The following is a 25,999-nucleotide window of genomic DNA, read 5'->3' on the forward strand; positions in this document are numbered from 1 at the left end:
ACAAATAGTAGGCCTCACCATCAGGGAAACCCCGAAGGACCCTAACGCAATCATAGCCAATCAGAGTCAAAGTTTGATACTCTCGTCCCCAGCTGGGCGGTGGAAAAAATCTTGGGCCCTACGTCAGGGCTTTTAATAGTATCTTGAAATAGGAAACTCTCTAACTCTATGTTGATGTAATGTGCTGGGATATAACATTATTGGGCGTCTAGGCTGGGGGGGGGGGGGGGGGGTTCATCTATACGCAAGGGAGCGGAGGATTTAAAATTTTCGATTTTAGTTTTAGTTTCATCATCTCGAATGAATATTGACAGAAATAAAATTTTAAAATATTGATTTTCTAAAAACAAACAATTACCACTGAAGTAATTTTGGCACACATTAACAAAAATCTATAGAATGATTTCCTTTAATTAGGCTATAGTGTCAGGCATACTTGTTGGGACTTTATTTTGAGTAATCTGCGTAATTAATAATTAATTATCGAATTGTTATCGGTATAATTAATAATAATATTATTTTATTAATTATCTTTATTATTTGTTTTAATATTACCAAAACAATTATACTAATTTCATCTCCTTTAATTCTAGCAGAAGATCTCACAATTCAAGTCTGACTTCTGGAACTTTCTCCTTCTTCTGGAACCATCGGATATTTTTTGTATCTACCCTGAGACCACTAGAGTCGTATTTAATTACTAACAAGTATTAGTGTAGTTGAGCTTTTGGAAACATGTGTAGTCAAACTTTACAACAAAAACTTCAACATTTCACAACTGGACATTTGTTGAAATACAACTCGTCATTGTCTAATCAAGGATGTTCATCTAACCAATACAGTGGTGGAAATATGCCAGGATTTTCATGAACATCCGAGATGTGAACACTTCCTGCATCATGTCGGATTTGTCAAGATTGTGTTTTTTGACTTGACCCACAGAGAAACAAAAACTTAAAATGTGAATCAAGACCAAACGCGTCCATTGTTTTCGTTTAATTTTCTGGAATTTGTGTATTTCAGTTAACGTTGGGAATCTAGAATCATCTTATTTTATATATTACGAAGTATGAGCTTATCCCCCAACAGTTGCTAGATCAAACAGATAATCACGTTTAATCCGCTAATCCCCGATAACGGTTCAAGCTACATTTACTTGTTGTATACAGTGATTTATCAACAACTTCTATAGACAAGTGAGCATTTCCTTTCTTTTGAAAAAAAAAGCCCTCGTTTTTACAGCATCCTTGTCCACACAGTTCACCAATAAGGGCTAATCATAATGTTGAACTTGACCCCTCATCACGTGACATCACTCCTAAGACGTTAGTGCAGCCGCCCCTGACGCCCGATGATGAATTACACCCTCCAGGCGTCTATCCCGGGATCTCTCAGCCTCGCTCTCGGCTACAACAGCAACCGCATCCAGCACCCCCACAGCTTCACCGTCGAGCTGGACCAGACCCTCGGCAACGTCAGCAACATCACCACCAGCCTCGAGCAGCGCTCCTGCCTCTCCACCATCCTGCTGACCATGGTGCTGGCGGTCATCGTGCTGCTTACCATCAGTGGTAACGTGCTGGTCATCGCGTCCGTGGTGCTCAACGCCAACTTGAGAACCACCACCAACTACTTCATCGCTAATCTCGCCATTGCTGATCTCCTCCTGGGGACGACGGTGCTTCCGTTTTCTGCCACGTTGGAAGTTTTACAGTACTGGGTGTTTGGCCAGATATTTTGTGACGTGTGGGCGGCCATTGATGTCCTGTGTTGTACGGCCTCCATCTTGAGCCTGTGCGTCATCAGCATTGACAGGTAAGTTTCGTGAACTCAGTACAGTAAAGATCATTGACAAGTATGTTTCTGTGAACTCAGTACAGTAAAGTTACCCGTGAGATTTTTTTTTAAAATTAAATTACCCTTTCAAGACAAAATCACAAAACAGTAAATGGATTTCATTGTGTTGTAGAGAACATGAAGGGGTTATCTGGCTAGTACAATACCCCGCTATTTTATTAAGGCATGTTCAGATTAGTGATTTTAAATCAATATTGGCTAGACGATTCATTCCATCTGCAGTGTTTGCGTTAGCAAGCATAGTCTGGATTAGTATGGCTGCTAAACTCGTAACATTATTGGTTGTATGATAATTTCTTTCTCTTGGAGCAATGCGCATGCTTGATTGTAAGCATTTGTGGATCGATATGTTAAATGTATTCAGCGGTCGTATAAAGGGATTTTTCTCTAACACATATTATTGAATGACTTGACTGTCTTCTTTGTAGCATTGTTTTTAATCCGAGGCACTAGCATTTTGGTATAAGTTTTGGGTAGGGATAATGATTTTACATAGGTATAAGATTAGCATTCGTATTAAATGAAGGGTGGTGTGTTTGTTTTTAGATAGATTTTAAGTTTTTCTTATGGTAAACGATTAGCTTAAGAGTCACGATTTTGTTTTAGTTTTGGGTTAGGTGGGAGGTTAGATTGAAGACTAGGATAAATAACTATTTTTTATAGACGATTCTATTAATGATAGCGGTCACTAAAGACGAGAACAGGTTTGTATGGTCAGACAGAATGCGCAAAATATACTCTTGTGTTAGCAAGTGGCTCTACACCGCTTCATATTTTTGAAGGCCACAATTTTCAGTATCTTTTTAGTATTTCTAGACCTCCTCAACATATTTCTTAACCCCCCCCCCCACCCATTCTTCCCTCCCACACACACGCACAGACACTACATATTTACTTAAAGTCTTGACACAAAATTAAAAGGTACCGCGTTACTCCCCCGCAATACCGCAGCAAAGGTTGTCGCAAAGATTAGCAGTGGTTCGACGAGTGAAAATTACTGAGAGTCAAGGACTAAAGTGCTCGCGGCGAGTCTCTATCACGGACGTTAATGTGCGAGATCTCGTTCTAAGTTTCCGTCAACACTTTCCATAGTACGGGATGGACTTTTGTGACATCGTCAAAATTGACTGGGGCAATTACATTGTGGGGACTGGGGACGAGATTCACATAGTTGGTTCCATTGTAGGCTAAAGCACTGATATATTAAACAGCGTTGAAAGTACATGGGTCTGAAGTCTGACATTGTGCTTTAAATAATCACAGTAGGCGATGGGCTGTAAACGAAAATTTAATTATGCCTAAATATTTAATGATCTGAAGAGATGGGACTTTGAAAATACTTGCTTAGAATTTAGTCGTCACCTCAAGTTAAAACAAAACAAATGTAAGAGTTTTAAAGGTTCGGAGTTGTTGACTGTATTTAGACGATTGATAGCTGTTGTAATCAGTAGCCTTACAAGGCTGGGGCAGTGAGGGGGGGGGATATGGTGCGGTTCACCATTTAGAGGGTGTCATCATATTGAAAAATCGTAAAATTTTCTGTCAAAACAATGTTTTCTCCAGCTAAAATAGAAAAATGGTAAAATAGTAGGGTGTAAAGGGTGACACCAAACCAAGAATGCTAAAGTGTGGGAGGAGAGTGGGGTGACACCCTTAGCTACCGTACCAGAAGACAGCCGACCTGGTGACGCCACTGCTTATAAGTTTTTAATTCTAAGCTGTTATCATTACATAGATTTAACATTTGAAAAGCGTAAATAAAATTGATCAGTGAGTTGTAGTATAAATTGAGCACTAAAACACAAATGTTTACAATGGCATTAAAACTGTTTTCATTCTAAATTTAGTTTTCAAAATCATGTGATCGAGCACAAAACTTTAAGCTGACATGACAGAAACCAAAACTGCTATTTTTGAATGGTTTGAACCATACATGATATTAGTTTGATGTCACGTGGGCGTGACGAAAATATCAGAACTGTGGTCACGTGATATCACGCCGGAAGTTTAATTACTCTGTCAGCCATCATCAAAAAACAATTACCTAACTAGAGTACATCCCCAGCCGCCGACCACTTCATTAAATTCATATTGGAAATCCATTCTTAATCCAACCATCTCGTCGTCGTGACTACGTGACCTTGACCGTAGCATATTATATACGATTTTTATTTTAAAAAATTTATATACTTCAAAATTACTACTTATAAGCAATTTTTAAAAAGTTGAGTCCACTTTATAGGTTAGACGATGCCAAATCTGCTAAAATCCAATGTCCATTATAATGAAAATTGAAATATTGCTTTTGAATCCTCTTTTGAAAAGCTCTAAAAGTCTACGTCATTGCCAGACTTGTTGCCTGGTGTTGTAGGAAATCGGCACTTGCTTGGTTTAAACTGGGCTTAACTTGATTCACACAGGCCTTGCTGTTTACATTGGGAAATATTTTTTTTCTAGGATTTGTTGTTGAATAACACGGTGTTTATTTAAATAGAGAAGTTGTTATTTATTAAGTTTAGATGTATTTTTACTCAGTGCAAAAGAAACTAGGGTAAGGAGATTAAAAAGTGCAGTTTCTTGTGTTAGTGTTTCAGCTGGTTATGGGTAGTTAGTGATCGTCCATCTTTTAAGAGAAATATAATTATTGGTCAGAAATATCAAGTCTACCAGAGTAAATATTGACATGCGTATCTATCTAAAGATGTGCTATTTAGCGATTTCAGATTTATAGAGATTCTAAATAGATGTACATTGCAGAAAGAGAAATTTTGATACGATTGTACAAGTTGTTGCCTAGTATAGAACTGCTCTCATCGATAACTTAGTATTTTGGCTTAATGACCAGCCACAGTACTCCCGTACACCGAAGCCAATGCTAGCCCCAACTCGTCATAAGCCGCTTAGTGAAAGAGTAGCAACATCCTACAATCCGGCTTAAGGGTTTATATTAGTCTCAAGAAAGTGCTTATCACGGCTTGTTGTTAAGACGACCCTGACTATTATTGCCGGGGTAGGATATTAATAACGATCTGAAGGAGGAATTTGACGGGAGATGTTTGCAAGATGAACGGATGATGTTTGAGCTTATGGTTTCTCTGTGCTAATTACCTTGATGAACCAGAGTTCGGTGCTCCTTAAAGCTACAGTGTAACGGTCTTACACCCAGACACGGAGCCTTAAGCAGTGAGATGTGAATGACTGTTGTAACGGTCACACAAGCCCACAAACCTGGTATAACGCTGTGATATATGAAGAGATATTGGAAGCATGCGTTGTTAAGATACAGCAATGTAGACATAAAGTGTTATTTCAATGCCAAAAATAGACACAGGTCCTAGAAAAGACATGAATGACTGTTATAACCGTTGTATACGCCCAGAAATGTAACCTAAAGCAGTGACATATCGATGACTGTTTTAACCGTCATACAAGTCCAGAACTTTGGCCTAAAACTAGGACATATAAAAAACCGTTGTAACCCTCATCCGATTCCAGAAACTTGGCGTTAAGCAGAGACTTATGAATGTCTGATGTATCGGTCGTATAAGCCCACAAACCCGGCATAACGCAGAGAGATATGGATGGAATTTCCAACGGTCACACAGACCCAGATTATTCCAAGGTCGCAGTGACCTCTACATCATAACGTTTTATTGGTCAATAGGGTACAAGTGACCTCTACATCATAACGTTTTATTGGTCACTAGGGTCACTTTCTACTTATATTATCTGGTCACATAGAAAATATAACAAGGTCCCGCCTTAAAGGTCAGGTCAGGTCAGGTCTAGCCACCTAGTTTCTTGGTCGACTAAAGTTAATCATCGACACCATGCAATGCACTTCAAACCTCACGAGGATTTATAAAATTGATTGAAACATCTGTGTACGTTGCTTAAAATAACGCCCCCAATAACATGTATAACTGAATTGTGACTCTGACTTCTATTACTGGAAGCTACATGTTAGTTTGAAGTTAATTATAATAGAATTCAAAACCATTGCTCATACAAGAGGGCCATGAGAGAGATTACTTTTGTAAAACAAAAACACTTCAAGAGCAATTAGCAATACGATTCATGTTATTGTGGTGTGGTATGGCTAATCAACTTGGACTTTATTTAAGACGTTTAGTTGGCGCTACTAAAATCAGTAAAAATATAATCCATAAATCTATAAATATAACTTTAGTATCAAAACTTTTGTATTCTCACTTTAACACAAGTATTATATCTATATCCCCTTCAAATTTATACATTTACCATTTGTATTATCTCCCCTGCACATGTAACACTAGTATTACCTCCCCTAAAATTTAAGACGAGCATTACCTCCTCTATAAATATACCATCTCTATTCTCTCCCCATAGATACATTGGCGTGACCAGACCCCTGCAACATGCACGCATCATCCGACACACGCGAGCCGTCTACATCATCATCTTCGTCTGGCTCCTCTCCATGGCCATCTCGGTGGCCCCCCTCATCGGCTGGAAGGAGGAATCAAACCCCGACCCCCGGGTCTGCACGGTGACCACCCAGCCCGGGTACGTCCTCTTCTCCGTGGCCGGGTCCTTCTACATCCCGTGCTTCATCATTCTCGGTGTGTACTTCCGGATTTACCGCGAAACGGTCAAGTACACCAAGTGCCTCATGTCCGGCGCTAAACTCGCCAAAGTGGACGAGGAGAACGTCGTGTCCTTGAGGATCCATACAGGTCGGTTAGTGTCCACGTCATCCCAGCAGGACCACTGTCACGTCGACGTGCCCGAGGAAGAGATGAGCGCCCTGGGGTACGGGAAACTGCCACGTCAGCTGGTGGACAAGGACAGCGGGAGGAAACGGAACAGCCGGCTAACCTTCTCCAACAAGGTGGCCAAGTTTAAACGCGAGAAGAAGGCGGCCAAGACGCTGGGGATCGTTGTTGGTGTCTTCATCACCTGTTGGCTGCCGTTCTTTGTCATTCTGCCTTTAGGTGAGTCGGTTGTTTAATCTCATTCTGCCGTGATCAGTTACACACACACATTCATATATATGAATATATGTATATATATTATCTATATAATCTAAATATACATATATATATATATATATATATATATATATATATATATATATATATATATATACGTAAAGTATTAAAATAAATAATTTAGAAGATCTTTAAAAGAATTCAAAACAGACATTTTGAAAAGTCAAGCTACATAATGTTTTTAAAAAGCTGTATTTTTAATTTTATTTTTTATTTATTTTTTTAAATCTTAACGAGCATTAAAACAATTATGTGTCTTTTCCTCGTCAATTCATCTGCAAGATCTCGGAATTCGTTGGCAAATTAAAATTATAATCTATTAGATCGACGAACGAGTAATTTTAACATTTAAAAAGGTTTAACATTATTATTTATTTTTTATTTTATTTTTAACACCACAATTTTTATTCAATCTGAATCCTTTCTCTTTCGGGTTACGTAGTAACGTCTATATGTTTATTTTTAAGTTAACGAAGTACAAATGTCCCGCTTTGTTTTTAACTCAAATTTTAACCTCAAAGTCTAGACAACGACCTGTGTGGATTTTTGTTGCCCAGGAATACTAAAAATGTGCTAAATTTAGCATTAGTCCCGAGAAGGGTCCACCATTCTATGGGCTGTCATCTCTCCAAAAAATTATTTCGCCAAATTGTGTTAGCAGCAAAAAGCTCTCCCGCTTTATAAACTGATTAGACCCTGGCATCTCTCTACACGTGCGGCTAATCACATCTTCCACGCAACTGGTCCCTCCCTAACCCTAGGTGTTCCCTAATTTAATCTTTCAGTCATTCAGGTATCGAGAAAATTTGTATCACTAATGTAACAATAGTTATTATAAACTCATTATTACGACTTTCAAGACACTGTAATTTATATATTTTTCATAAATGTAATTTATGAATTGACATGTCGAGATTTTAAAACAGTGAAAAGGGGTCGGCGTGGTCGAGTCGGTAAACCGAAAAGAGACAATTCCAAAACCAAACAACTGCTGCCTTGTAGTTTGTTCTTGGTTGGACAAAAGCTATGGAAGCTAATCCAAAAAGAAAAGCAGGCTGAAAGCGGAGTCAATGGCCTCAATGGCGCATAACCAGTTGACATGTATCCTTAATTGCGATGGGGGCGTGGTCGAGTCGGCAAAAGCTCATGGTTGATAAATTCGAAAAAAAACCCTCGAGTTCAAACCCTCTGGCAGATAAGGTTCGATCCCTTCCAACACTAAAAATGAAGAACGAAGAAGAAGAAGAAAACAGTGAAAGAGAATATGTTACATAGAGAAATATGTCATAAAATCTTCATTAAAATGATTTACAAACAACGCCTAGAACGTAAACAAAAAACTGACAGACAAAATACTACTTAATAGAGATATTCTATCTAAAGCGTCGTCAATACATTTTTAAACAACAAACTATTTAGTTGTACTGGCGCCCTTTTAAATCTCCACTTTCTCTCTCCCCCCCCCCCCCCTCAGCCGGTTTATACAAAATAGTGTTAAGAGGCCGTCAAAAATTAATTAAATTATCGAATAAAAGTGGAAAAACAGCTGTTTGTTTTCTAGAGTTTAATGGCAATATTTTCCAGTTAAGTGCTTTCTAATTTTCTTGGTTGTTTTTTTTCTAATACATGAGGTTTGTTTACGGGGGCTGGAGTTCTTTACTTAAGTCTTAGTTATCTGTGTACTCTGTCTCGCTCTGTCTTTCTCTCTCTCTCTCTCTCTCTCTCTCTCTCTCTCTCTGTCTCTATCTCTATCTCTCTTTATGTGTTAGTGTGGGAATGGTTGTGTGTACATGTGTGTGTGCGTGTGTGTGCGTGTGTGCGTGTGTGTGCGTGTGTGCGTGCTTGCGCGTGTGTATGTGTGTGTGTGCGCGTGTCTAATGCTCGATCAACTTCCTGTAATTGTCCATTGATCTTTCTTTCCATCAAATTTAAAATGTGCATATCAATATGTCTATTTCCTGTCTAACATAACATTCATTTCTCTCTCTGTCTATCCACACGTGCTTCTATCACCCAGTCTACCCGTGCAACATATTAAACAAATTGTTTTTGAAGTTCTAGACTCCACACATAGACTTTAAAAATTCTTGATGACCTTAACACATTCCCTAAAGATTTCTAACTTTAATTGAAGCAGACTTTGAATGAGGCTGAGAACGTTGAATGAACAAATGTTCAGACATGAACTTTCAGATGCACATATGACACGCAGCTGGTCGTTTCTATAAATTTTTTTTAAAATCAGAATACTAATTTTTTTTTTAAATTTCAGATTTTCGTACATTTCTTGCATTCGTTGAGTGCATTTGTTAAACTAGACGTGGTTCAATGTTCTAATCTAAACAAACAACAGATTTTCAGTCAAATCCAAAATCATAAAGTTTATTTGCACAGACCATAAATGGAATAATATTCTATATTCGAAAACACAATCCTGAGCCCATTTATTTAATGAGCACCTTGTAAAACAGACTTTTCCCAGTCTTATCCTAAAACAAACAAATCTAAAACAAGTTTAAATTATTCTTCATACTTTGTTTCTTAAAAATCAAAATATAAACAAATCTAATACAAGTTTAAATAAATTCTTCCTACTTTGTTTAATTAAAAACCAAATATAAACAAATTTAAAACAAGTTTAAACCATTCTTTCTATTTTGTTTCTTTAAAATTCATTCAGTCGAAAAATGATTACCTATATTTGAGCCTTAGAATAAAAAAACTAGTTCTAAAATTACCTTATACTATAAACAGCAAACAAATCTAATATACGCTCACAAGTAACTTTTTTTCAAAATAATTGAGGGGACTCGGTACTTAGGAAGTCTTCTAGAGTTCTAGGAATTACTCTAAGACCAACAATGTGGTAATCTGAATTGACTCAATTAGTCCACAACAATCAGATCATATGTGTGGTTTTACAAACAAAAGACAAGGTCAAAAGTTGTGCCAAAATATCTGCTAGGATTTCCTTAAACGATTACAATGTCCTATGGATATTTTCTAGTTCTGATTTCTCCTGAAGTAGGTGACAAGGTCAGATTGTACCAACACAACAGACCTAATACCTCTTGTATGTATAGATATACATCATATGTTTGTATTCGTCAGACAGTATTATTACAATCCCTATCACGTGTTCTGACAATATTATAATAATGTAACTCTCCCAAACTCCAGAACGCGACGAAAAAAATAGTTTACGAACACAAGACAAAAGAGAATCGACGTCACGAAATAGCAATGAGATTTAAGTACACAAAAGTTCTGTAAGACTTTAGTACACTAAAGCCACAGTAACACTTCAGTACACCAAAGCCAGAGTAAGACTTTAGTACACTAAAGCCACAGTAAGACCTAAGTAAAGACACAAAAGCCACAGTAAGACTTTGGTACACTAAAGTCACAGTCAGGCTTCAGTACACTAAAGCCACAGTAAGACTTTAATACACTAAAGCCACATTAAGACTTTAGTACACTAAAGCCACAGTAAGACTTTAGTACACTAAAGCCACATTAAGACTTCTGTACACTAAAGCCACAGTAAGACTTTTGTACACTAAAGCTACTGTGTGACTTAGCCGCACTTTAAAACCAGTTCAAGGACACCATCTTGTAAACAATAAACAAATAGAAAAAAAGAAAATAAAGCTCATTAACTCTAAAACCAATTAGCTCATCTACAAAAACCTTCGATTACCACAATTATCTCTCCTACATTACACCGCCGATGTTGCTTGCTATTACCCCAACCATTTTAACAAGCTTCAAATGGACACCTCGTTTATTTTTATACCTCCTCTACCCCTCCGTCTCTCCTGAATACATTAACAATCCCATCAACCTCTGACCACGATAACGAGGCTGGCGCTCAAGGTCACGCGCCCTTCTGTCTTTAGCCTAGTTCTCCTGCTGTCTGGAGGCTGGGCTATGTAGCAGACGGGTCTCCGCGCGGGAAATTTTATGTCAGCCTGAGTTAAACTCACGAGAACGTTCGATCATCCGTCTCCGGAGGTTTCGTTCCTGGGGAATCATCATATAGTGCACATTTTGTGGGTCGGATACATCCTATAGTACAAATCACATTATACATCCTATAGTACAAATCACATTATACATCCTATAGTACACATTTTATTTTACACTATATAGTGCACATTTTGTAAGACAAATACAGGCTATAGTGCACATTTTTTCGGTCAAATACATCCTATAGTACACATTTCATAATACATCATATGGTACACATTTCATAATACATCCTATATTGCGCATTTTGTAAGTCAAATACACGCTATGGTACACATTTCGTTCCTTTTAATTCCATCCTGTAGTACACATTTCATTGTCCTATTACATCCTATAGTACACATTTCATTATAAATCGTATAGTACAAATTTTGTAAGTCAAATACACCCTATAGTACACAGTTCGTTGATCTCTCTTTTATTTTAGATGAAATTATCTGTGTCGATATATTTGTGGTACCGTGTCATGGGTTTCCATTACCTATACCACTCCTTATGGCAGTCACCTTTACTAGCAGTAGTTTAATACAGTAATTAATTATAATAATTGACCGTTATAAGAGATCATAATTAGGGATAATAATAAAGGATTGCCCTTTTCAGCAAAAGTTGATGTGTGATGTGTTCCTTAAAATAAAAATCTCAATTATTATTTTTTTGCACAATTTCAATACTTTCTCTATACTTCGTATATACGAGAAAGTAAAAAGTTACTCCCAGAAAAAAATATTGCAGTCTCTCAGGAACCACCGTCTTGTACAAAGACGTCACTGCCCGATAGCAAAAAGGAAGTAATTAAAACCAACACGGCATAAACCCAAACCCCTCCCCAACCCCCTGCCGATACATCAAAGCTAAACCAGAAGGAAGATGGCCACTAATAAAAACAACAACATCTCTAAAAGGGAGATCTACGCGAATAACTTGGCTTGCTGGTGATTTATCAGCCAGTCCTCCAGTTAAAAGTGCGCTGATGTGTTCTGTAGGAGGCGCAGACAACACAACAAGAACAAAGACATCAATCAGGCAGTGTTGGTCCTTACTTCATTCACCAAAGATGAAACAATGATAGCTTTGTTTACGCGGAGATAGCTGATACATGTTATTGTGGGCGTTACTGCTTTAAGATTGGGATTGCTTTCTCTTCCTGGTTGATATTTTATGTGTTTTTGTATCAGTTTAGTGCAGTTAAACTTGATAGGAAAGATAGGAAATCAAACTATTTTTTGTGTGGCCGAATACAATGATAGAAGTCAGTAGCTGGGGAGCCTTTCAAATCCTACAACGCAATTAAATATGTTCGGAGTACTGTATGCAGTATTAAACATTACTGAAGATAAGTTTAAAAACAATACTTCGGAGTTATAAAAATAACATTCGTCCACATTCTTACGCAAAACAGCAGCAAAATAACGAAATGCAAGTCGTAACAAAATATTTTAACACCTTTTTTATTGAGTTTATGCAGACAAAACGACAGGTAGTAAAACAAAACTACGACCTATACAAGAAAATCTGGTTCTAGGTTTGTAAGTAATAAATAATTCACAATGGAACAATACACTTTTGAGATGAGCTTGTATTCTGTGTAAGGGAAAGGTGTCTGATTTCTCGGGATAAATAGAAATCTTGTGGCTGTAGACAAGTCAATTATGCCAGACACCCCAGCCATTGTTTGACAGAAATGAGGACGATATTTCCTCCCATTTCCCGCGCTGCGTCGGACCAACTCAATTTTCCACATCAGCATTTCCCGTTACGGGTTCTGGCACCAAGACAAACGGCTGGCCCAGTTCTGAAGAAATGTGCTCCTTTCATGTTCTTTTAGAAATGACCAATTGTTTTAGTCACGTGATGTGTTTTGTGGTAACGGATTGGTCGGGTGTTCCGGGGAGGAAATTGAACGTAATCTACAAGTCACACTAGGGAGCAGTCACTTGTGAGAGAGTTGAACCTAAATTTGCATGCTTCACTTCTACTGTGTGTCGCAGAGACAAAAAATATCTTTTTTTTATGCACATCATTTACTACCAAAAAAATTTAAATTAAAAAAAAAAAAACAAAAGAAGAATGTTAGATGTTACATAAAACAATTTTTAAATTAAAACAAATTTTTACAAGTTAAAGATGATCCGGTGAGTTTACTGAAGCGATGAGTCAAAAGGGGGGATAATCAATGAGTGACTGTGAACTTTAAACCTTCAAGAAAATCGAATGAACTAACTGTATAAACGGGCAGGGAGTTACAAAAACTGACCGCCGTGACGCATTGATTTTACCCACGTTAATGACTGATCAAGTCCGACAATCTTCTTATCCCTGTTTCATTTTTCACTCTCAAGTGCTTCTTGAACCGGCTCGGGAGGAGGGGGGGGGGATTGGGTGGAAGAGTAAATTAAATTTAGAGTTACGTCCCTGTTTGTGAAATTCCTTTTAGAATACAATAAAATCTGGTTGTTCGAATATTTTATCTGCTGTTTACATAGACGTAGACACGATAATAAAACATTGCGCGTATTGTGTTTTAACTGGAAACTGAATGGATGTATTTCACTATTTATTCCTTTTGGGAAGTTGCCAAGTTTTTCTTCAGTTTGAATCATGATCATGAAAAAAAAAAAGAAAAAAAAAGAAAAAAAAAAAAGAAAAAAAAAAAAAAAAAAAAAAAAAAAAATGAATCATGATAGTAACAGGCTCTTTAGCGGGTTTTGAAAGAACCGAAGGCAGAAGAAGAATAAAAACAAAAAAAACTTGCTTGTAAACCGAATAAAAGTATTTGTCTAATCATTATGGAGACGGAACTTACTTCCTTTTCTTTGAGAGAAGATACAAAGAAATACCTAGCAGAGCACAAAATACCTCAGCTCTTTGAGTCACTTCTGAGCTCTTTAATGATGGAACGCCCTGAGAATCCAGTAGAATACATAGAGAATAAGATGTGCCAAATTCGTGATATTGGGCCAGAGAATATCAACTGGGAGACCTTGATATCACACCTTCATCCATACAGAGATAACATACGCCGTCAACTCATCAGAGATGGGAGCATCTTTGACAAGGAGTACTCTGAGATACTTGGCGAGATGGAGGACTTTGAACAGAGAAAGAAGGATTGCTTTGAATTTATTGCTCAAGAAAGATACAAACCAGAATTATTTTCACTTACTGAGGCCAATTCTTGGCGGTGGTTGTGGACAGGAGAAGCATTTCTTGCTCTTCAAAGGCAAAGTGTTTAAGAACTGAGATTATTTGTTTCCTTTCATTTTTTCAGGTAATAATTCTAATTTTATATTTACTTCTAAAAACAATTTCTAAGTTTTGCTATGTTTAGAACATTTAAGGAATTTAGAAGCAAAAAGAAGAAAAAAAAATGATTCAGAGCCAAATATTTTGCAGAAATCAAGTTTCCCTTAATCACAAAAATATTTAAGGTTGGTTATAGTTTGCTTAAATATCTGCTGAATAAAATGTATTTTTTTCAATTTGGTTTATGTTTATAGCACCAAACTTAACATAGCTACAAATGTGTTTTAAGAGAATTTAAAAAAAAAAGCAATTTCTTTTCAGTTATTGAAATTGTAAAAAGCTTACATTTTAAATTGAAATGATATTTAATCATTAAATGTAAAAAATAAGATTCTTTATATACCATAACATTACATAAAGTGCAATAAGCAAGTCTTAATGTCATAAAACAACTTCATAAAAACCCATTATTTGAAAATTTTTAATAAGAAAGTGTTGTTTAAAAAATAAATTCATTCAGAAAATTTAAAAATGTTACTTTTGATCAAATATTTTATGAAAATAATGTTTGTGTGTGTGTGCGTGTGCTAAGATACAGATTGTTCTTTCATAGAACAGATATTTTGCTCATTCTCATGCATCTGTGCACTGTCTAAATAGATGTATCATTTTCATCAGAATTGTACATTTGATATTTAGATACAATACATCTAAAAATATGAATGTAAATTTATTTATTTTTTCAAGATACCATACAGTATTTGATGTCATTGTATTGATAATTTTATGTTCTACTTGAATCCATTAAACATTAAAAATGTTTAGTTAATAATCACTCTTTTTTAAGTTTGGGGACTGTAATTTTTTTTTCATTAAGCTCAATTTCGGAAATAAATCGGCCTACACCAGTTAAAATGTAGGTCTGATGCCTTCCATCTTGCCCCAGAAATTGATAATCTGAACAACCATTTTAAAATAATGTGGATTGCATTTATATCATTTGTATTCACATTGTTTTTCCCCAAACATGTAAGTACCTTATTTACAATATTAAAAAGAATTTTCAAAGCCACACAAAAAAAAATGAATCATCGACAATTTTCTGTTTGCTTAATATTTCCACACAAAAAAAAAATAGTTTGAATCTGCAACGTTATAACAGACATATTGAAACATGGATTTTCATAACAGACTAATAGCACCCAAAAAAAGTATGCAACGTTTGACGTTTTGTATTATACTTAAGTAAACCATCTCAAATGAATGAAAGTTCGTGTCAGAAAGAAGTATTACTACTGTAAATCTGCACCAGTCCTCACAAGACGATGACATATAAACTGTAATTCTAAAGCGAACATGACAAAGATAACTAACATATACGAAGTTGTTTTTTATCAAGAGCCCCTCGCCCCCCCCCCCCCCCCCCCATCTCCGCCACCCCCAGTGCTTCTTCCAGACATTTTTCTCCGGGAGGACGGGGGACGGCACTTTCCGGAGGGGGGGGGGGACGACGACAACATTTTCCGGGGGGCGGACACTGGTAAAAGTATGTCCCCCCACCTTCCCGCCCCGCAGAGATGCCTGAAAGAAACTCTGCTTCTTTCTCCCCCCCCCCCCCCCCGTGACATGATGACTCCGCTGTAGCAGCATTCAATGACTGCGTGACGCAACTAACCAAAATATTTATATACATTTTAAAATAGTGTACCATCAAAAAACTTAGTCTGTGTTCCTCACTAGCAATAGGTTTTAAGTCTAGCTATACATATACGCTCAACCTTTGCTCGATTTCCTATACACACAACTATAGTATAACTCGTGTGAGTTACAACGATTTTTTATGCAGCTACATCCGGCACTCGAACAAAGGTTATGTTGTTTTTTTTCTGACGACTCTGATGGATAATCATCCGGCAAGGCCGCCTTCACATCCATAAACAGAAACCCATCGGCAAATCTAATCCACGAGAAACTGGTTTCATCAGATCTAGTGTATGCCGGCAGAGGTTCTTTACAAGTTCATCTGACCTTTGACCCCCAGCCGTGTTGTCAACATCACGTGGTTGCATGTCTCACCACTGAAAAAGCTCGTCTCAGCTTGTTAAAAGCAGGCGTCAACAAGAACATTAAAAATTAGGAATCGGAATTTCGATGGATTAAATTCTTACAGTTTAATTCTTACGGAAAAATATCATTACGCCCTAGATTCTCAACAAAAAAGGAAATTGCTTTAAAAGAAGAAATTACAAATAACATTTGGATCCGGGGTTAAAAAAACATACAGATGTTAAAAACATGTTTTAGGCTGTTAAAACTATGTGTTAAAAACAAACTAATGTCTAAATATGAGTGATTAACTAAAGTGTGATTAGCTCAATTACATGCACGGGCTAAAGTACACGTGGGATAGTTTGAATAATTACAGTTGTTTGATAAAAAAATGTAGAGTATGGACATTTCTTTCTTCGCCAAATCATCAGACACACTTATCTCATTATATTCTATCAAGCTCATCACAACAACACCCACCCTAATACATCCATTGTCCTCGCTACAATACAACAACACCCACCCTAATACATCCATTGTCCTCGCTACCGCCTCAAATTTCAATAGCATTACAAGTTCTTCTTCCCTCTGAAATAAACCCTTTCAATCATGAGTTCAACGTCGTTGTTTTTCCTCCAACATAATGGAGTACTGCGTGTCAACTTGTTATGCTTCCTGTATATTTTGTTGACGGACTTAGCCTGCTTGTCGTTCTGGATATCCGTACATATAGCCTTTGTTTACATTAGAGTATCAGCTGTTTACTTGCCAATTTGCGCTTCCGACCCAGGGTAACGAGCATTATAGGCCCGGGGGTCAGGGAACCGAAGTCGAGACTTTCGGGCTAAATATCGCTGCTAATAATTATTGTTTTATAAAGATTGTCCGCTTTAGAAGTTTTCAATTTAAATAAACCGGGAGTGATCTCCCCTAAACTTTCTCGAATATTCTTATATAACTTGGAATGTAGACATGATTTTTAATTACTTAAACTTTTAAAAATAGAATAGAATCACATAGAAAAAACATTGCGCACCAAACAAACGCCGAAACAAAATATGCATAATAGTGCGCAATATTATTAGTACTTTAAAAATTTACATTAGTTTTTTGAGAAATCGGAAGTAGCGTACATTACTACTTCCGGTCAACGGAAATTACTCAAAATTTAACAGTAGGTAGAGAATCAGATCTTTTACTTACATGTGAAATTTCATTTATCTATCTGAAATAGTACTCAAGTTATAGGCTTTTGAAAAATTCAAAGTAGAAAAAGTACCACTTCCGGTTGTCGGAAATCGCTCAAAAGTTGATACGGATCTACGATTTTGATATAATACTTATATATGAAATTTCATCAACCTAGCTGTAACGGTACTCAAGTTATCGTGTTTACACACAGACACTCAGACACACACACACACACACACACACACACACAGACATACGGACAAGATTGCAAAATTATGTTTTTCCGTATCAGTGAGGTGTAAAACGTCGAGATTTGTAAAAATCTCGATTTTTTTTTTTTTTGCACGATTACAAGACTTTCTCTATACTACGTATATACGAGAAAGTAAAAATGTCTTTTTGTTTCTCGTTTTCAAGTAAGTCTATGGGGTTCGCCATAATAGACATTTTAGATAAAGATGAAATACGTAATAAAATATTAAATAATATGGTATTATTGCTAACAAAATAAATGTAACGTTCTTTTAAAAAAAGTTTGCTAGTAAAATTGTGTTTTTCTAAAAAAAGAAACTACTTTTTGCTTTAGGTTTGTTATGTTTTCTAACATTAGTAAGTGTTTGCCATCTGGGTGAGCATTACTTGACCAAGTTGCACGAAAATTTAAAAGGGAAGTAACACCGGAACGGGGACTAAAATATTTCGAACCAATTTCATCGTCTGCTTGGTCTAGCTTTTGTCTCATAGTGAGCTTTGGGCTTACAGGCTCAGCGCGCAAGTTTTTAGATTACATTTTCTCGATATTATAAAAATTATTCTTTAATATTAAAGACTTATACAATACACACATACACACATATATACATACATACATATATATATATATATATATATATATATATATATATATATATATATATATCCAGGTAAGAAACGAACCGAGTATTTATGATAACGTTATATTATGTATGTGTGTGGAAAAAATTAATTTTTTAAATTTTTTTAATATTTAGACGTTTTGTATTAGATCTATGTATAAGAAAACCATCTTAAATGAATGAAAGCAGGCTACAAGTAAGAAAGAAATATTACTTTTGTAAATCTGCGTCAGTCCTCACAAGCCGGTGATGGAAACTGTAATACTAAAGCGAACACACACAACTGACGCTGTAAATTACATACCTGAGGCAAAAAAAAAAGTGAAAAAAATAGTTTTAACGACTAGGTTGATAACCGTAATGCTTTTAATAGACTGGTCTCTACTTGCCAAAAGTTCTGTAAGTAGGCCCAATGTGACAAAACTAAATTCAAACAACTATGTTAATAAACAAGCCTATATTGACAGAGTCAGAACTTGCACGAAGTTCCGAGCATGTGTACGTTAGAAGGAAAGATTTTTTTTCTCTTGACCTCTGCATATTTGAATTTAATGCTCCGACCCCACACTGCAGCCAATCAAATAGCTCTACGTCATCTCTACAGACATCCCGTCCTGCACCATCAATCAATGCACGGAGAACTCTCCCGTCGTGAAAGACAGAAATATTGACCAGGTATTTGCGTTACCCATGATGCATTGCTTCAGAAGAACAAGCGGAAAATTGCATCAACAGCTCATCAAGAAAATTGCACCGACACACGCAGAAGATGGGAATTTAAAAACGTAACCAATTAGCCGGTTATGATTTGTTTCCGTGTGGCGAACGAAGACTGAAAGTTAGCCACCGTCACTTAACCGAAAAGATTTCATTATTTTCAGTTCACTAAAGTGCTACAAGATGGAAATAAAAACATAGTGAACTAGACTCTGATACTTAATACTGAGGTCAGGAAAGCGCCGAGTCATGTCTATATAAAAAGCTCAGGAACGAATCCTCTTTTATCTGCCACATGTCCGATGCACACATCTACATTAAACATCTAGATCGTCTGCAATTTTAAAGGTTCTTAAAAAAAATATAAACGTCTCGAATTTATTCGTTTAATCAATACTTTCTTGACGACCTCAAACCACTCGATCAAAGTTTCCTCAAATACATGCTTCATAAATTACTTATCATAAGGCTTGAAAAACAAATCAGAAAAAAAAATATTTAAAAGTTATATAAAGTTGTATACGTTATAAAATGTACAATTTAGTTATCAGAACGCTATTAAAATCCTTGACATTGCATTCATACGTTTTGTAGATTATGTAAATGTACCTTACCCTACTTTCACATAACTTTAAAACGAAAAATATCTGACATAACGAAAAACAGTTGAAACAACGCTTACGTTCATTTTGTTACCATAGCAATGGAAGCCACAGTATTTAATGAATCGAAAAACGCAATTAACGCTCTTAGTTTAGTTACACTGGCTGATTCTCAGTGTACTTAGGTCATAATTAATTTGTTACGTGACGCAATTTAAAATGTTGCTACCTAATTCGTTTCTTTGTGCTAACATGCTGTATGTTTTTAATTTACTTCATATCGTTAACAAGTCATATTTGCTTCTCAACTTATTTCATAGTGTAGGCACGTCATGTTGTTTAATCTATTCGTGCAAACGAGTCAAATATACTGCTAATCCATGATTTAATTTTAAGACTATACTTACAAACGGTCAATATGTTTTCGTGCAATCACGTGATGTTTGCAAAAGACGTGCCCACTGCGCATGCCCCAGTCTAGAGATGAGCCCAGACGTTAACTGCGAGATAATTATGGGATAGTTAGCGGGCAAGCTCGGAGACTTAAGACTAAGACGCTGGCTATGTGAGGGTTAAGCTTTTAATGTGTCTCGATTTGGCTTTGATGACGTCACGCCATTTGATCCGCATCGAACTGCTAGGTCAGGTCGGCAATAAGACAGTCTGTGTCTTAGTAATAAGTCAGTCTGTGTCTCATGTCGTAAATAAGACAGTATGTGTCTCATGTCGGCAATAAGACAGTCTGTGTCTCATGGCAATAAGACAGTCTGTGTCTTAGTAATAAGTCAGTCTGTGTCTCATGTCGTAAATAAGACAGTATGTGTCTCATGTCGGCAATAAGACAGTCTGTGTCTCATGGCAATAAGACAGTCTGTGTCTTAGTAATAAGTCAGTCTGTGTCTCATGTCGTAAATAAGACAGTATGTGTCTCATGTCGGCAATAAGACAGTCTGTGTCTCATGCCAATAAGACAGTCTGTGTCTTAGTAATAAGTCAGTCTGTGTCTCATGTCGTAAATAAGACAGTATGTGTCTCATGTCGGCAATAAGACAGTCTGTGTCTCATGCCAATAAGACAGTCTGTGTCTTAGTAATAAGTCAGTCTGTGTCTCATGACGTAAATAAGACAGTATGTGTCTCATGTCGGCAATAAGACAGTCTGTGTCTCATGCCAATAAGACAGTCTGTGTCTTAGTAATAAGTCAGTCTGTGTCTCATGTCGTAAATAAGACAGTATGTGTCTCATGTCGGCAATAAGACAGTCTGTGTCTTAGTAATAAGTCAGTCTGTGTCTCATGTCGTAAATAAGACAGTATGAGTCTCATGTCGGCAATAAGACAGTCTGTGTCTCATGCCAATAAGACAGTCTGTGTCTTAGTAATAAGACAGTGTGTGTCTCAGGCCGGCAATAAGACAGTATGTGTCTCAGGTCAGAAATAAGACAGTCTGTGTCTCATGTCGTAAATAAGACAGTATGTGTCTCATGTCGGCAATAAGACAGTATGTGTCAAGATAGCAATTACAGATTGTAAGGCAGTATATGGCTCAAGACACTTGTATGGCTTGTGTGTGGTCTCCAGCAGTAACTTTGAGAAAACACCGAAATTATTTGATTACATTCGACTTTCATCATAAAACACATCTAATATTGTACTGGATGTATTTGATGTACACACTATTCCAGAGGCGTAGCGAGGGCGGGGGGGGGGGGGGGGGGGCGGGGGAACATATGTCCCCGGGCGCCGACCTTAGGGGCGCCAAAATGGGTTGTAAAAACAAATTAAAATCTCATTTTAGCTGCAGTTTTGCATTATAAATATAAAAAATATATTGGGGGGGGGGTGCATATTGAAAGTTTGAGGTGGTGCAAATTGAAAGTTTTAAGGGGGGTGCAAATTGAAAAGTTGTTCCCGGGGGGGGCAAATTTAAAGTTTGTGTTGTTTTGTTTTTCTTGACAACGCACTTATTCCAGACTGGGGTCACCCTGACCTCTCTCGTGCAGACATCTTTAAATTTAAATTAACTCCTCACCTTTGATTTCAGCGCGACATTTTAAACGATACGCTTGAAAAAATGTTCTCAGACGCGCACAATGCGTTACGAATTAAAAGCCAGGTTTTGTCCCACTTCACACCGCACCGTCAACAAACACCCACGGCGGTCGCAAACGTGAAAGGCCCGCGGTGGGCCCGCTAATACCTAGTCATTAAACCTCGGTTATCGTTTCTTTATGCGTCGATTCTAGCTTGTGGCTAAATCTTAAGTCTGGAGTGGAGGAACCTAGCCAGAGAGATGGAATACGGCCATGTTATATGTGGCGTACGGCATTCTGGGTGAAATTAATTAGCTGGGGTCAACGACTTCAACGATTGGTTGAATGCCGTCACGTGATGCAGATAATAGATTTTTAAAAAGGGAATGTATTGACCCTCGCAACCGGAAATGCGAGGGATTGGAGTGCTGGGTTATGGCCCGTGCTGGCTGGCGAATGTGGTGGATCACGTGATTAGCTCACGGTAGAGCTGTGTCACGCGCCGACCCTTAAGCCGCCATTGGTGTTATTGAACCGCCACTTATGAACTAAGCCGTCATTTATGTTCCCTCTGACTAAACCACCATTTGTGTTCCCTATAACTAAACCACCACTGATGTTTCTCAAAGGTAGCTGAGGTCGATTTCCCCTACCCCACCATCCCCCTACCATCCCCCCCACCATCCCGTGTATTATAAAAGTTAACGGATACCTGTTAGAGATTGTTTTTTTCTGCTTTCCGCTTAAGTGGCTTGGCGTTCAACAATGAAACGTGCCTTTTATTATGCCGTTCCATACAGCTCTCAAATTTACAGGATCACACGTCTGTCTTATCACTTTACTTGATCAATATGCGGATTTAAATTCACGTTATTTGATTGGATACATTTGAGTCCCATTAGTTTACGTTCATTAACTTGTGATTTGTTGGACGCTTTTGTTGATGGGTATGGTTATTTTGCAGGCAGTTATGTTTGGTAATTTATTGATGATGTTGCTGTTTTTTGTTGTTGTTTTTTATTATTATTTTTTTTTGCCTTTGCTGTAATGGTGTTGTTGCTATTGTTGCTTTCGTCAACGTTATTGTTGTTGCTGTCGTCGCCATTGTTATTGTTGCAATTATCAATTAATAGAAAAACAAAAAATGGTATCAAATAAGCAGAACTATACACATTAGAAAATTAATAGATCGTAGCGTATGTCGATTTCAAATCGTAGGTAGGTAAAATAGGGGGGGGGGGGGGTAATAACACAGACTTTTCAGACAGAAATAAAATTCAGCAGAAGTCTGCGTGACTCCTATGTCTTTTTCACAATTTTAACGTCCAATTTATCATTTTTATCTGTCAATGTGTTGGGGAGGAGGGAAAGGCAGAAGCATTATGTTGCCTTTTTTTATATCTATCAATCTAATAGAATCGTATCATCAGTTACCATAATATGCCAAGCGTGTACCAGAAAATATACAGCAAAAGGTTTTTTGCTTACTTAAACCTATTCATACACTAATCAAGTCTTTGTGAACCTTTACTATAGTTCTTGTCCAGTTTGTTTTAGTAAGATTTTCTAAAAGATATCTATATATATAATTCTCTTCTGGGAGCCGCTAGAAAGCAAGCTGCAAACGCGCTCCCTACCTCCCCACCCCTACATGGTTTTAGTGAGCTGTGTTCACTCTAAATGTTGACAAGCAGAGCCAACGATTTTAAACGTAGGGGGGGAAGGAAGGGGGGGGGGGTTATGGTCCTTAACGAGCTACTTATAGTGTTTTAAAGAAATATTTACAGTGGCAGCGTTGGTACTGTCGAATTCACAAATTATGAATTACTGAAAAGTAGAAAAAACAACAACTAAATAGCGGCGTATGTTATGCCGCGGGCCGGCTCGTTCTATTAAATCCTCTATGATATTTTCTATGAGATCTTCTGTGAGATTTACTGTTAGATTTTCTATGAGATTTTCTATAAGATTTTCTATGATATTTTCTATAAGATTTTCTATGATATTTTCTATGAGATTTTCTATGAGATTTTCTATTAGATTTTCTATGACAATTTCTATGAGATTTCACCAACTGTTTCTTGTTTCTTCCCCAGACTCCCTGTGCCCCACCTGCTCCGTCCCGCCCCTCCTGTTCAAGCTGTTCTTCTGGCTGGGCTACTGCAACTCCACCATGAACCCTATCATCTACACCCTCTCCAGCAACGAGTTCCGGCGCGCCTTCCTGGCCATCCTCTGCTGCCGGAAGTGCCGGTCCCGGCCCCGGGTGTCCCTGACGGAGCTTCAGCTCCGAGCTAAATCCAGCTGCAGACAGCGACGCGTGGCGCACAGACAGCATTACAAACAGCCCGGCAAGCAGCAGGATATCGACACGGCGTCGGTGATGACCCACACGGGGGACATCAGTCTGGAATCTTCCGTCAAATCAAACGGAAGTCGTCACCAGCTGTCGCAAGGCAGCTCCTGCTCCAACTGTCACAACAAATGTCACTACCAGATCGCGGTGACGACTTTCAGACACGACATGACATTCAGGCACGACGTGTCCGTGGTGACGTCTACCGATGACGTCATCCGTCAGCCGTGCGGTAGAACTGACCCCCGGGCGATGATGGTCTGCCAGGATACGAACTACGACACGGGTCAGACCCTGGTCCCGTCTTCAGAGAGTTCTATTACGTTATCCTCGCCGACAGACTCACCAGAACGGTGCCTTCCAGCCTGCAGCCACCAGATCTACCTGACCAAGGCACCAAACGGACTCTGTGTGGACACCGCTCAAGGTTACCTTAACAGTGACAAGGTCACGCGGCTCTCGTGTTATTCATTGGCTGAGACAGTTTCGTGCAGCGATTGATCCACTTCCGGGTTTTCTTAGAGACAGGTCCGTTCTCATCTACATACATTACCCGAGAATATGTGTCTTTTTGTTGACAACACATATGGGCGCGTCAGCTACGTTGTTATGGTCATATCGAAATGCGTTTTATGGGATTATATTTACGGAGAGTTGAAGGCAACATATCAGTTGAGAATATGCCCACTGTTTTTTTTCAAGAACGAGATCATGCATCTCATAGTCGAAGTTGCCTTTGCAGATTGACAATTGATGGTCTATCTATACTGTTGGATAATCCAAGGTTTATACTGTTGGATAATCTGTTGGATAATCCAAGGTTTATACTGTTGGATAATCTGTTGGATAATCCAAGGTTTATACTGTTGGATAATCTGTTGGATAATCCAAGGTTTATACTGTTGGATAATCTGTTGGATAATCCAAGGTTTATACTGTTGGATAATCTGTTGGATAATCCAAGGTTTATACTGTTGGATAATCTGTTGGATAATCCAAGGTTTATACTGTTGGATAATCTGTTGGATAATCCAAGGTTTATACTGTTGGATAATCTGTTGGATAATCCAAGGTTTATACTGTTGGATAATCCAAGGTTTATACTGTTGGATAATCTGTTGGATAATCCAAGGTTTATACTGTTGGATAATCTGTTGGATAATCCAAGGTTTATACTGTTGGATAATCTGTTGGATAATCCAAGGTTTATACTGTTGGATAATCTGTTGGATAATCCAAGGTTTATACTGTTGGATAATCTGTTGGATAATCCAAGGCTTATTCTGATGTGCAGTCAATGGTCTGCACTACTGGACAAAGTATGCTCTATACTGATGAACAGTCAATGGCCCTACGTTAAAATCGATGCTCAATACACATTAAACGTCAAATTAAAAATAATCCACATACCTAGAATAAGTAATATTGTTCTGTATTAATGTACACATTAATCCACATTATAAAAGATTTCTGTACAGTGGTTTTAACAATCAAACTGTTATTTGCATAAAACGACATTAAATACCAACAACAACGTTAAGTAATGTGTTACAAACTAAAAGTACTCAAGTACCCGATAGCTATACCCTCACACTACATCAGTACCCCAGAACTATTAATCTTGCTTATTAAACTAATTGTACTACTAGTACCAATAAGCCATCTCTAGACTTAGATAGTACTAATGTACTTTAAATCAATGTCTCTGTACATTCACAAAAATATTGGACATCAAACGATTATAAGCAACATTCCACTGTTATGTACATCAGAGTTTATGCTTCACCTCTAAATATGTTTCATATACTATGTGATTTTTTAAATTCCAGAACATGCTTCGTAACCATGCTATTTTTAGAACTTACCTCATCTGTTCTATTTTTACATAATGAAATGTATATCACCACTGCCATCCAAATGAGTGACTGTTCATATCCTTGTTGCTTCTATATACATAACATTATACATATTACATATTACATTGTACACGGTATATCGCACACATTACAACGGCGT

The 25,999-nt window shown here is 37.5% G+C and overlaps 2 protein-coding genes across 2 annotated transcripts; both read left to right on the forward strand.

The window, feature by feature from the left end:
- The first annotated feature begins 1,354 nt into the window (after positions 1 to 1,354).
- LOC131937780 (alpha-1A adrenergic receptor) lies at positions 1,355 to 24,484 on the forward strand. Its single transcript, XM_059295415.1, has 3 exons — positions 1,355 to 1,815; positions 6,226 to 6,830; positions 23,724 to 24,484. Exons 1-3 carry the CDS (start codon positions 1,355 to 1,357, stop codon positions 24,482 to 24,484), a joined length of 1,827 nt encoding a protein of 608 aa, XP_059151398.1.
- LOC131937768 (uncharacterized) lies at positions 13,609 to 14,254 on the forward strand. The gene has a single exon (XM_059295404.1). It carries the CDS (start codon positions 13,706 to 13,708, stop codon positions 14,150 to 14,152), a length of 447 nt encoding a protein of 148 aa, XP_059151387.1. The 5' UTR covers positions 13,609 to 13,705; the 3' UTR covers positions 14,153 to 14,254.
- Positions 24,485 to 25,999: the final 1,515 nt, after the last annotated feature.

This window comes from Physella acuta, unplaced genomic scaffold (assembly GCF_028476545.2).
Source record: "Physella acuta isolate Inbredline_101_S28 unplaced genomic scaffold, ASM2847654v3 ptg000222l, whole genome shotgun sequence".
Taxonomy (NCBI): Eukaryota; Metazoa; Mollusca; class Gastropoda; family Physidae; genus Physella; species Physella acuta.

Bases quoted from the DNA above. Each gene is read 5' to 3' on its own strand.
- LOC131937780 (XM_059295415.1), top strand. From the start codon at position 1,355: ATGAATTACACCCTCCAGGCGTCTATCCCGGGATCTCTCAGCCTCGCT. The intron at 1,816-6,225 runs GTAAGTTTCGTG...CTCTCCCCATAG, and splicing joins TGCGTCATCAGCATTGACAG to ATACATTGGCGTGACCAGAC. The intron at 6,831-23,723 runs GTGAGTCGGTTG...TTTCTTCCCCAG, and splicing joins CTTTGTCATTCTGCCTTTAG to ACTCCCTGTGCCCCACCTGC.
- LOC131937768 (XM_059295404.1), top strand. From the start codon at position 13,706: ATGGAGACGGAACTTACTTCCTTTTCTTTGAGAGAAGATACAAAGAAA.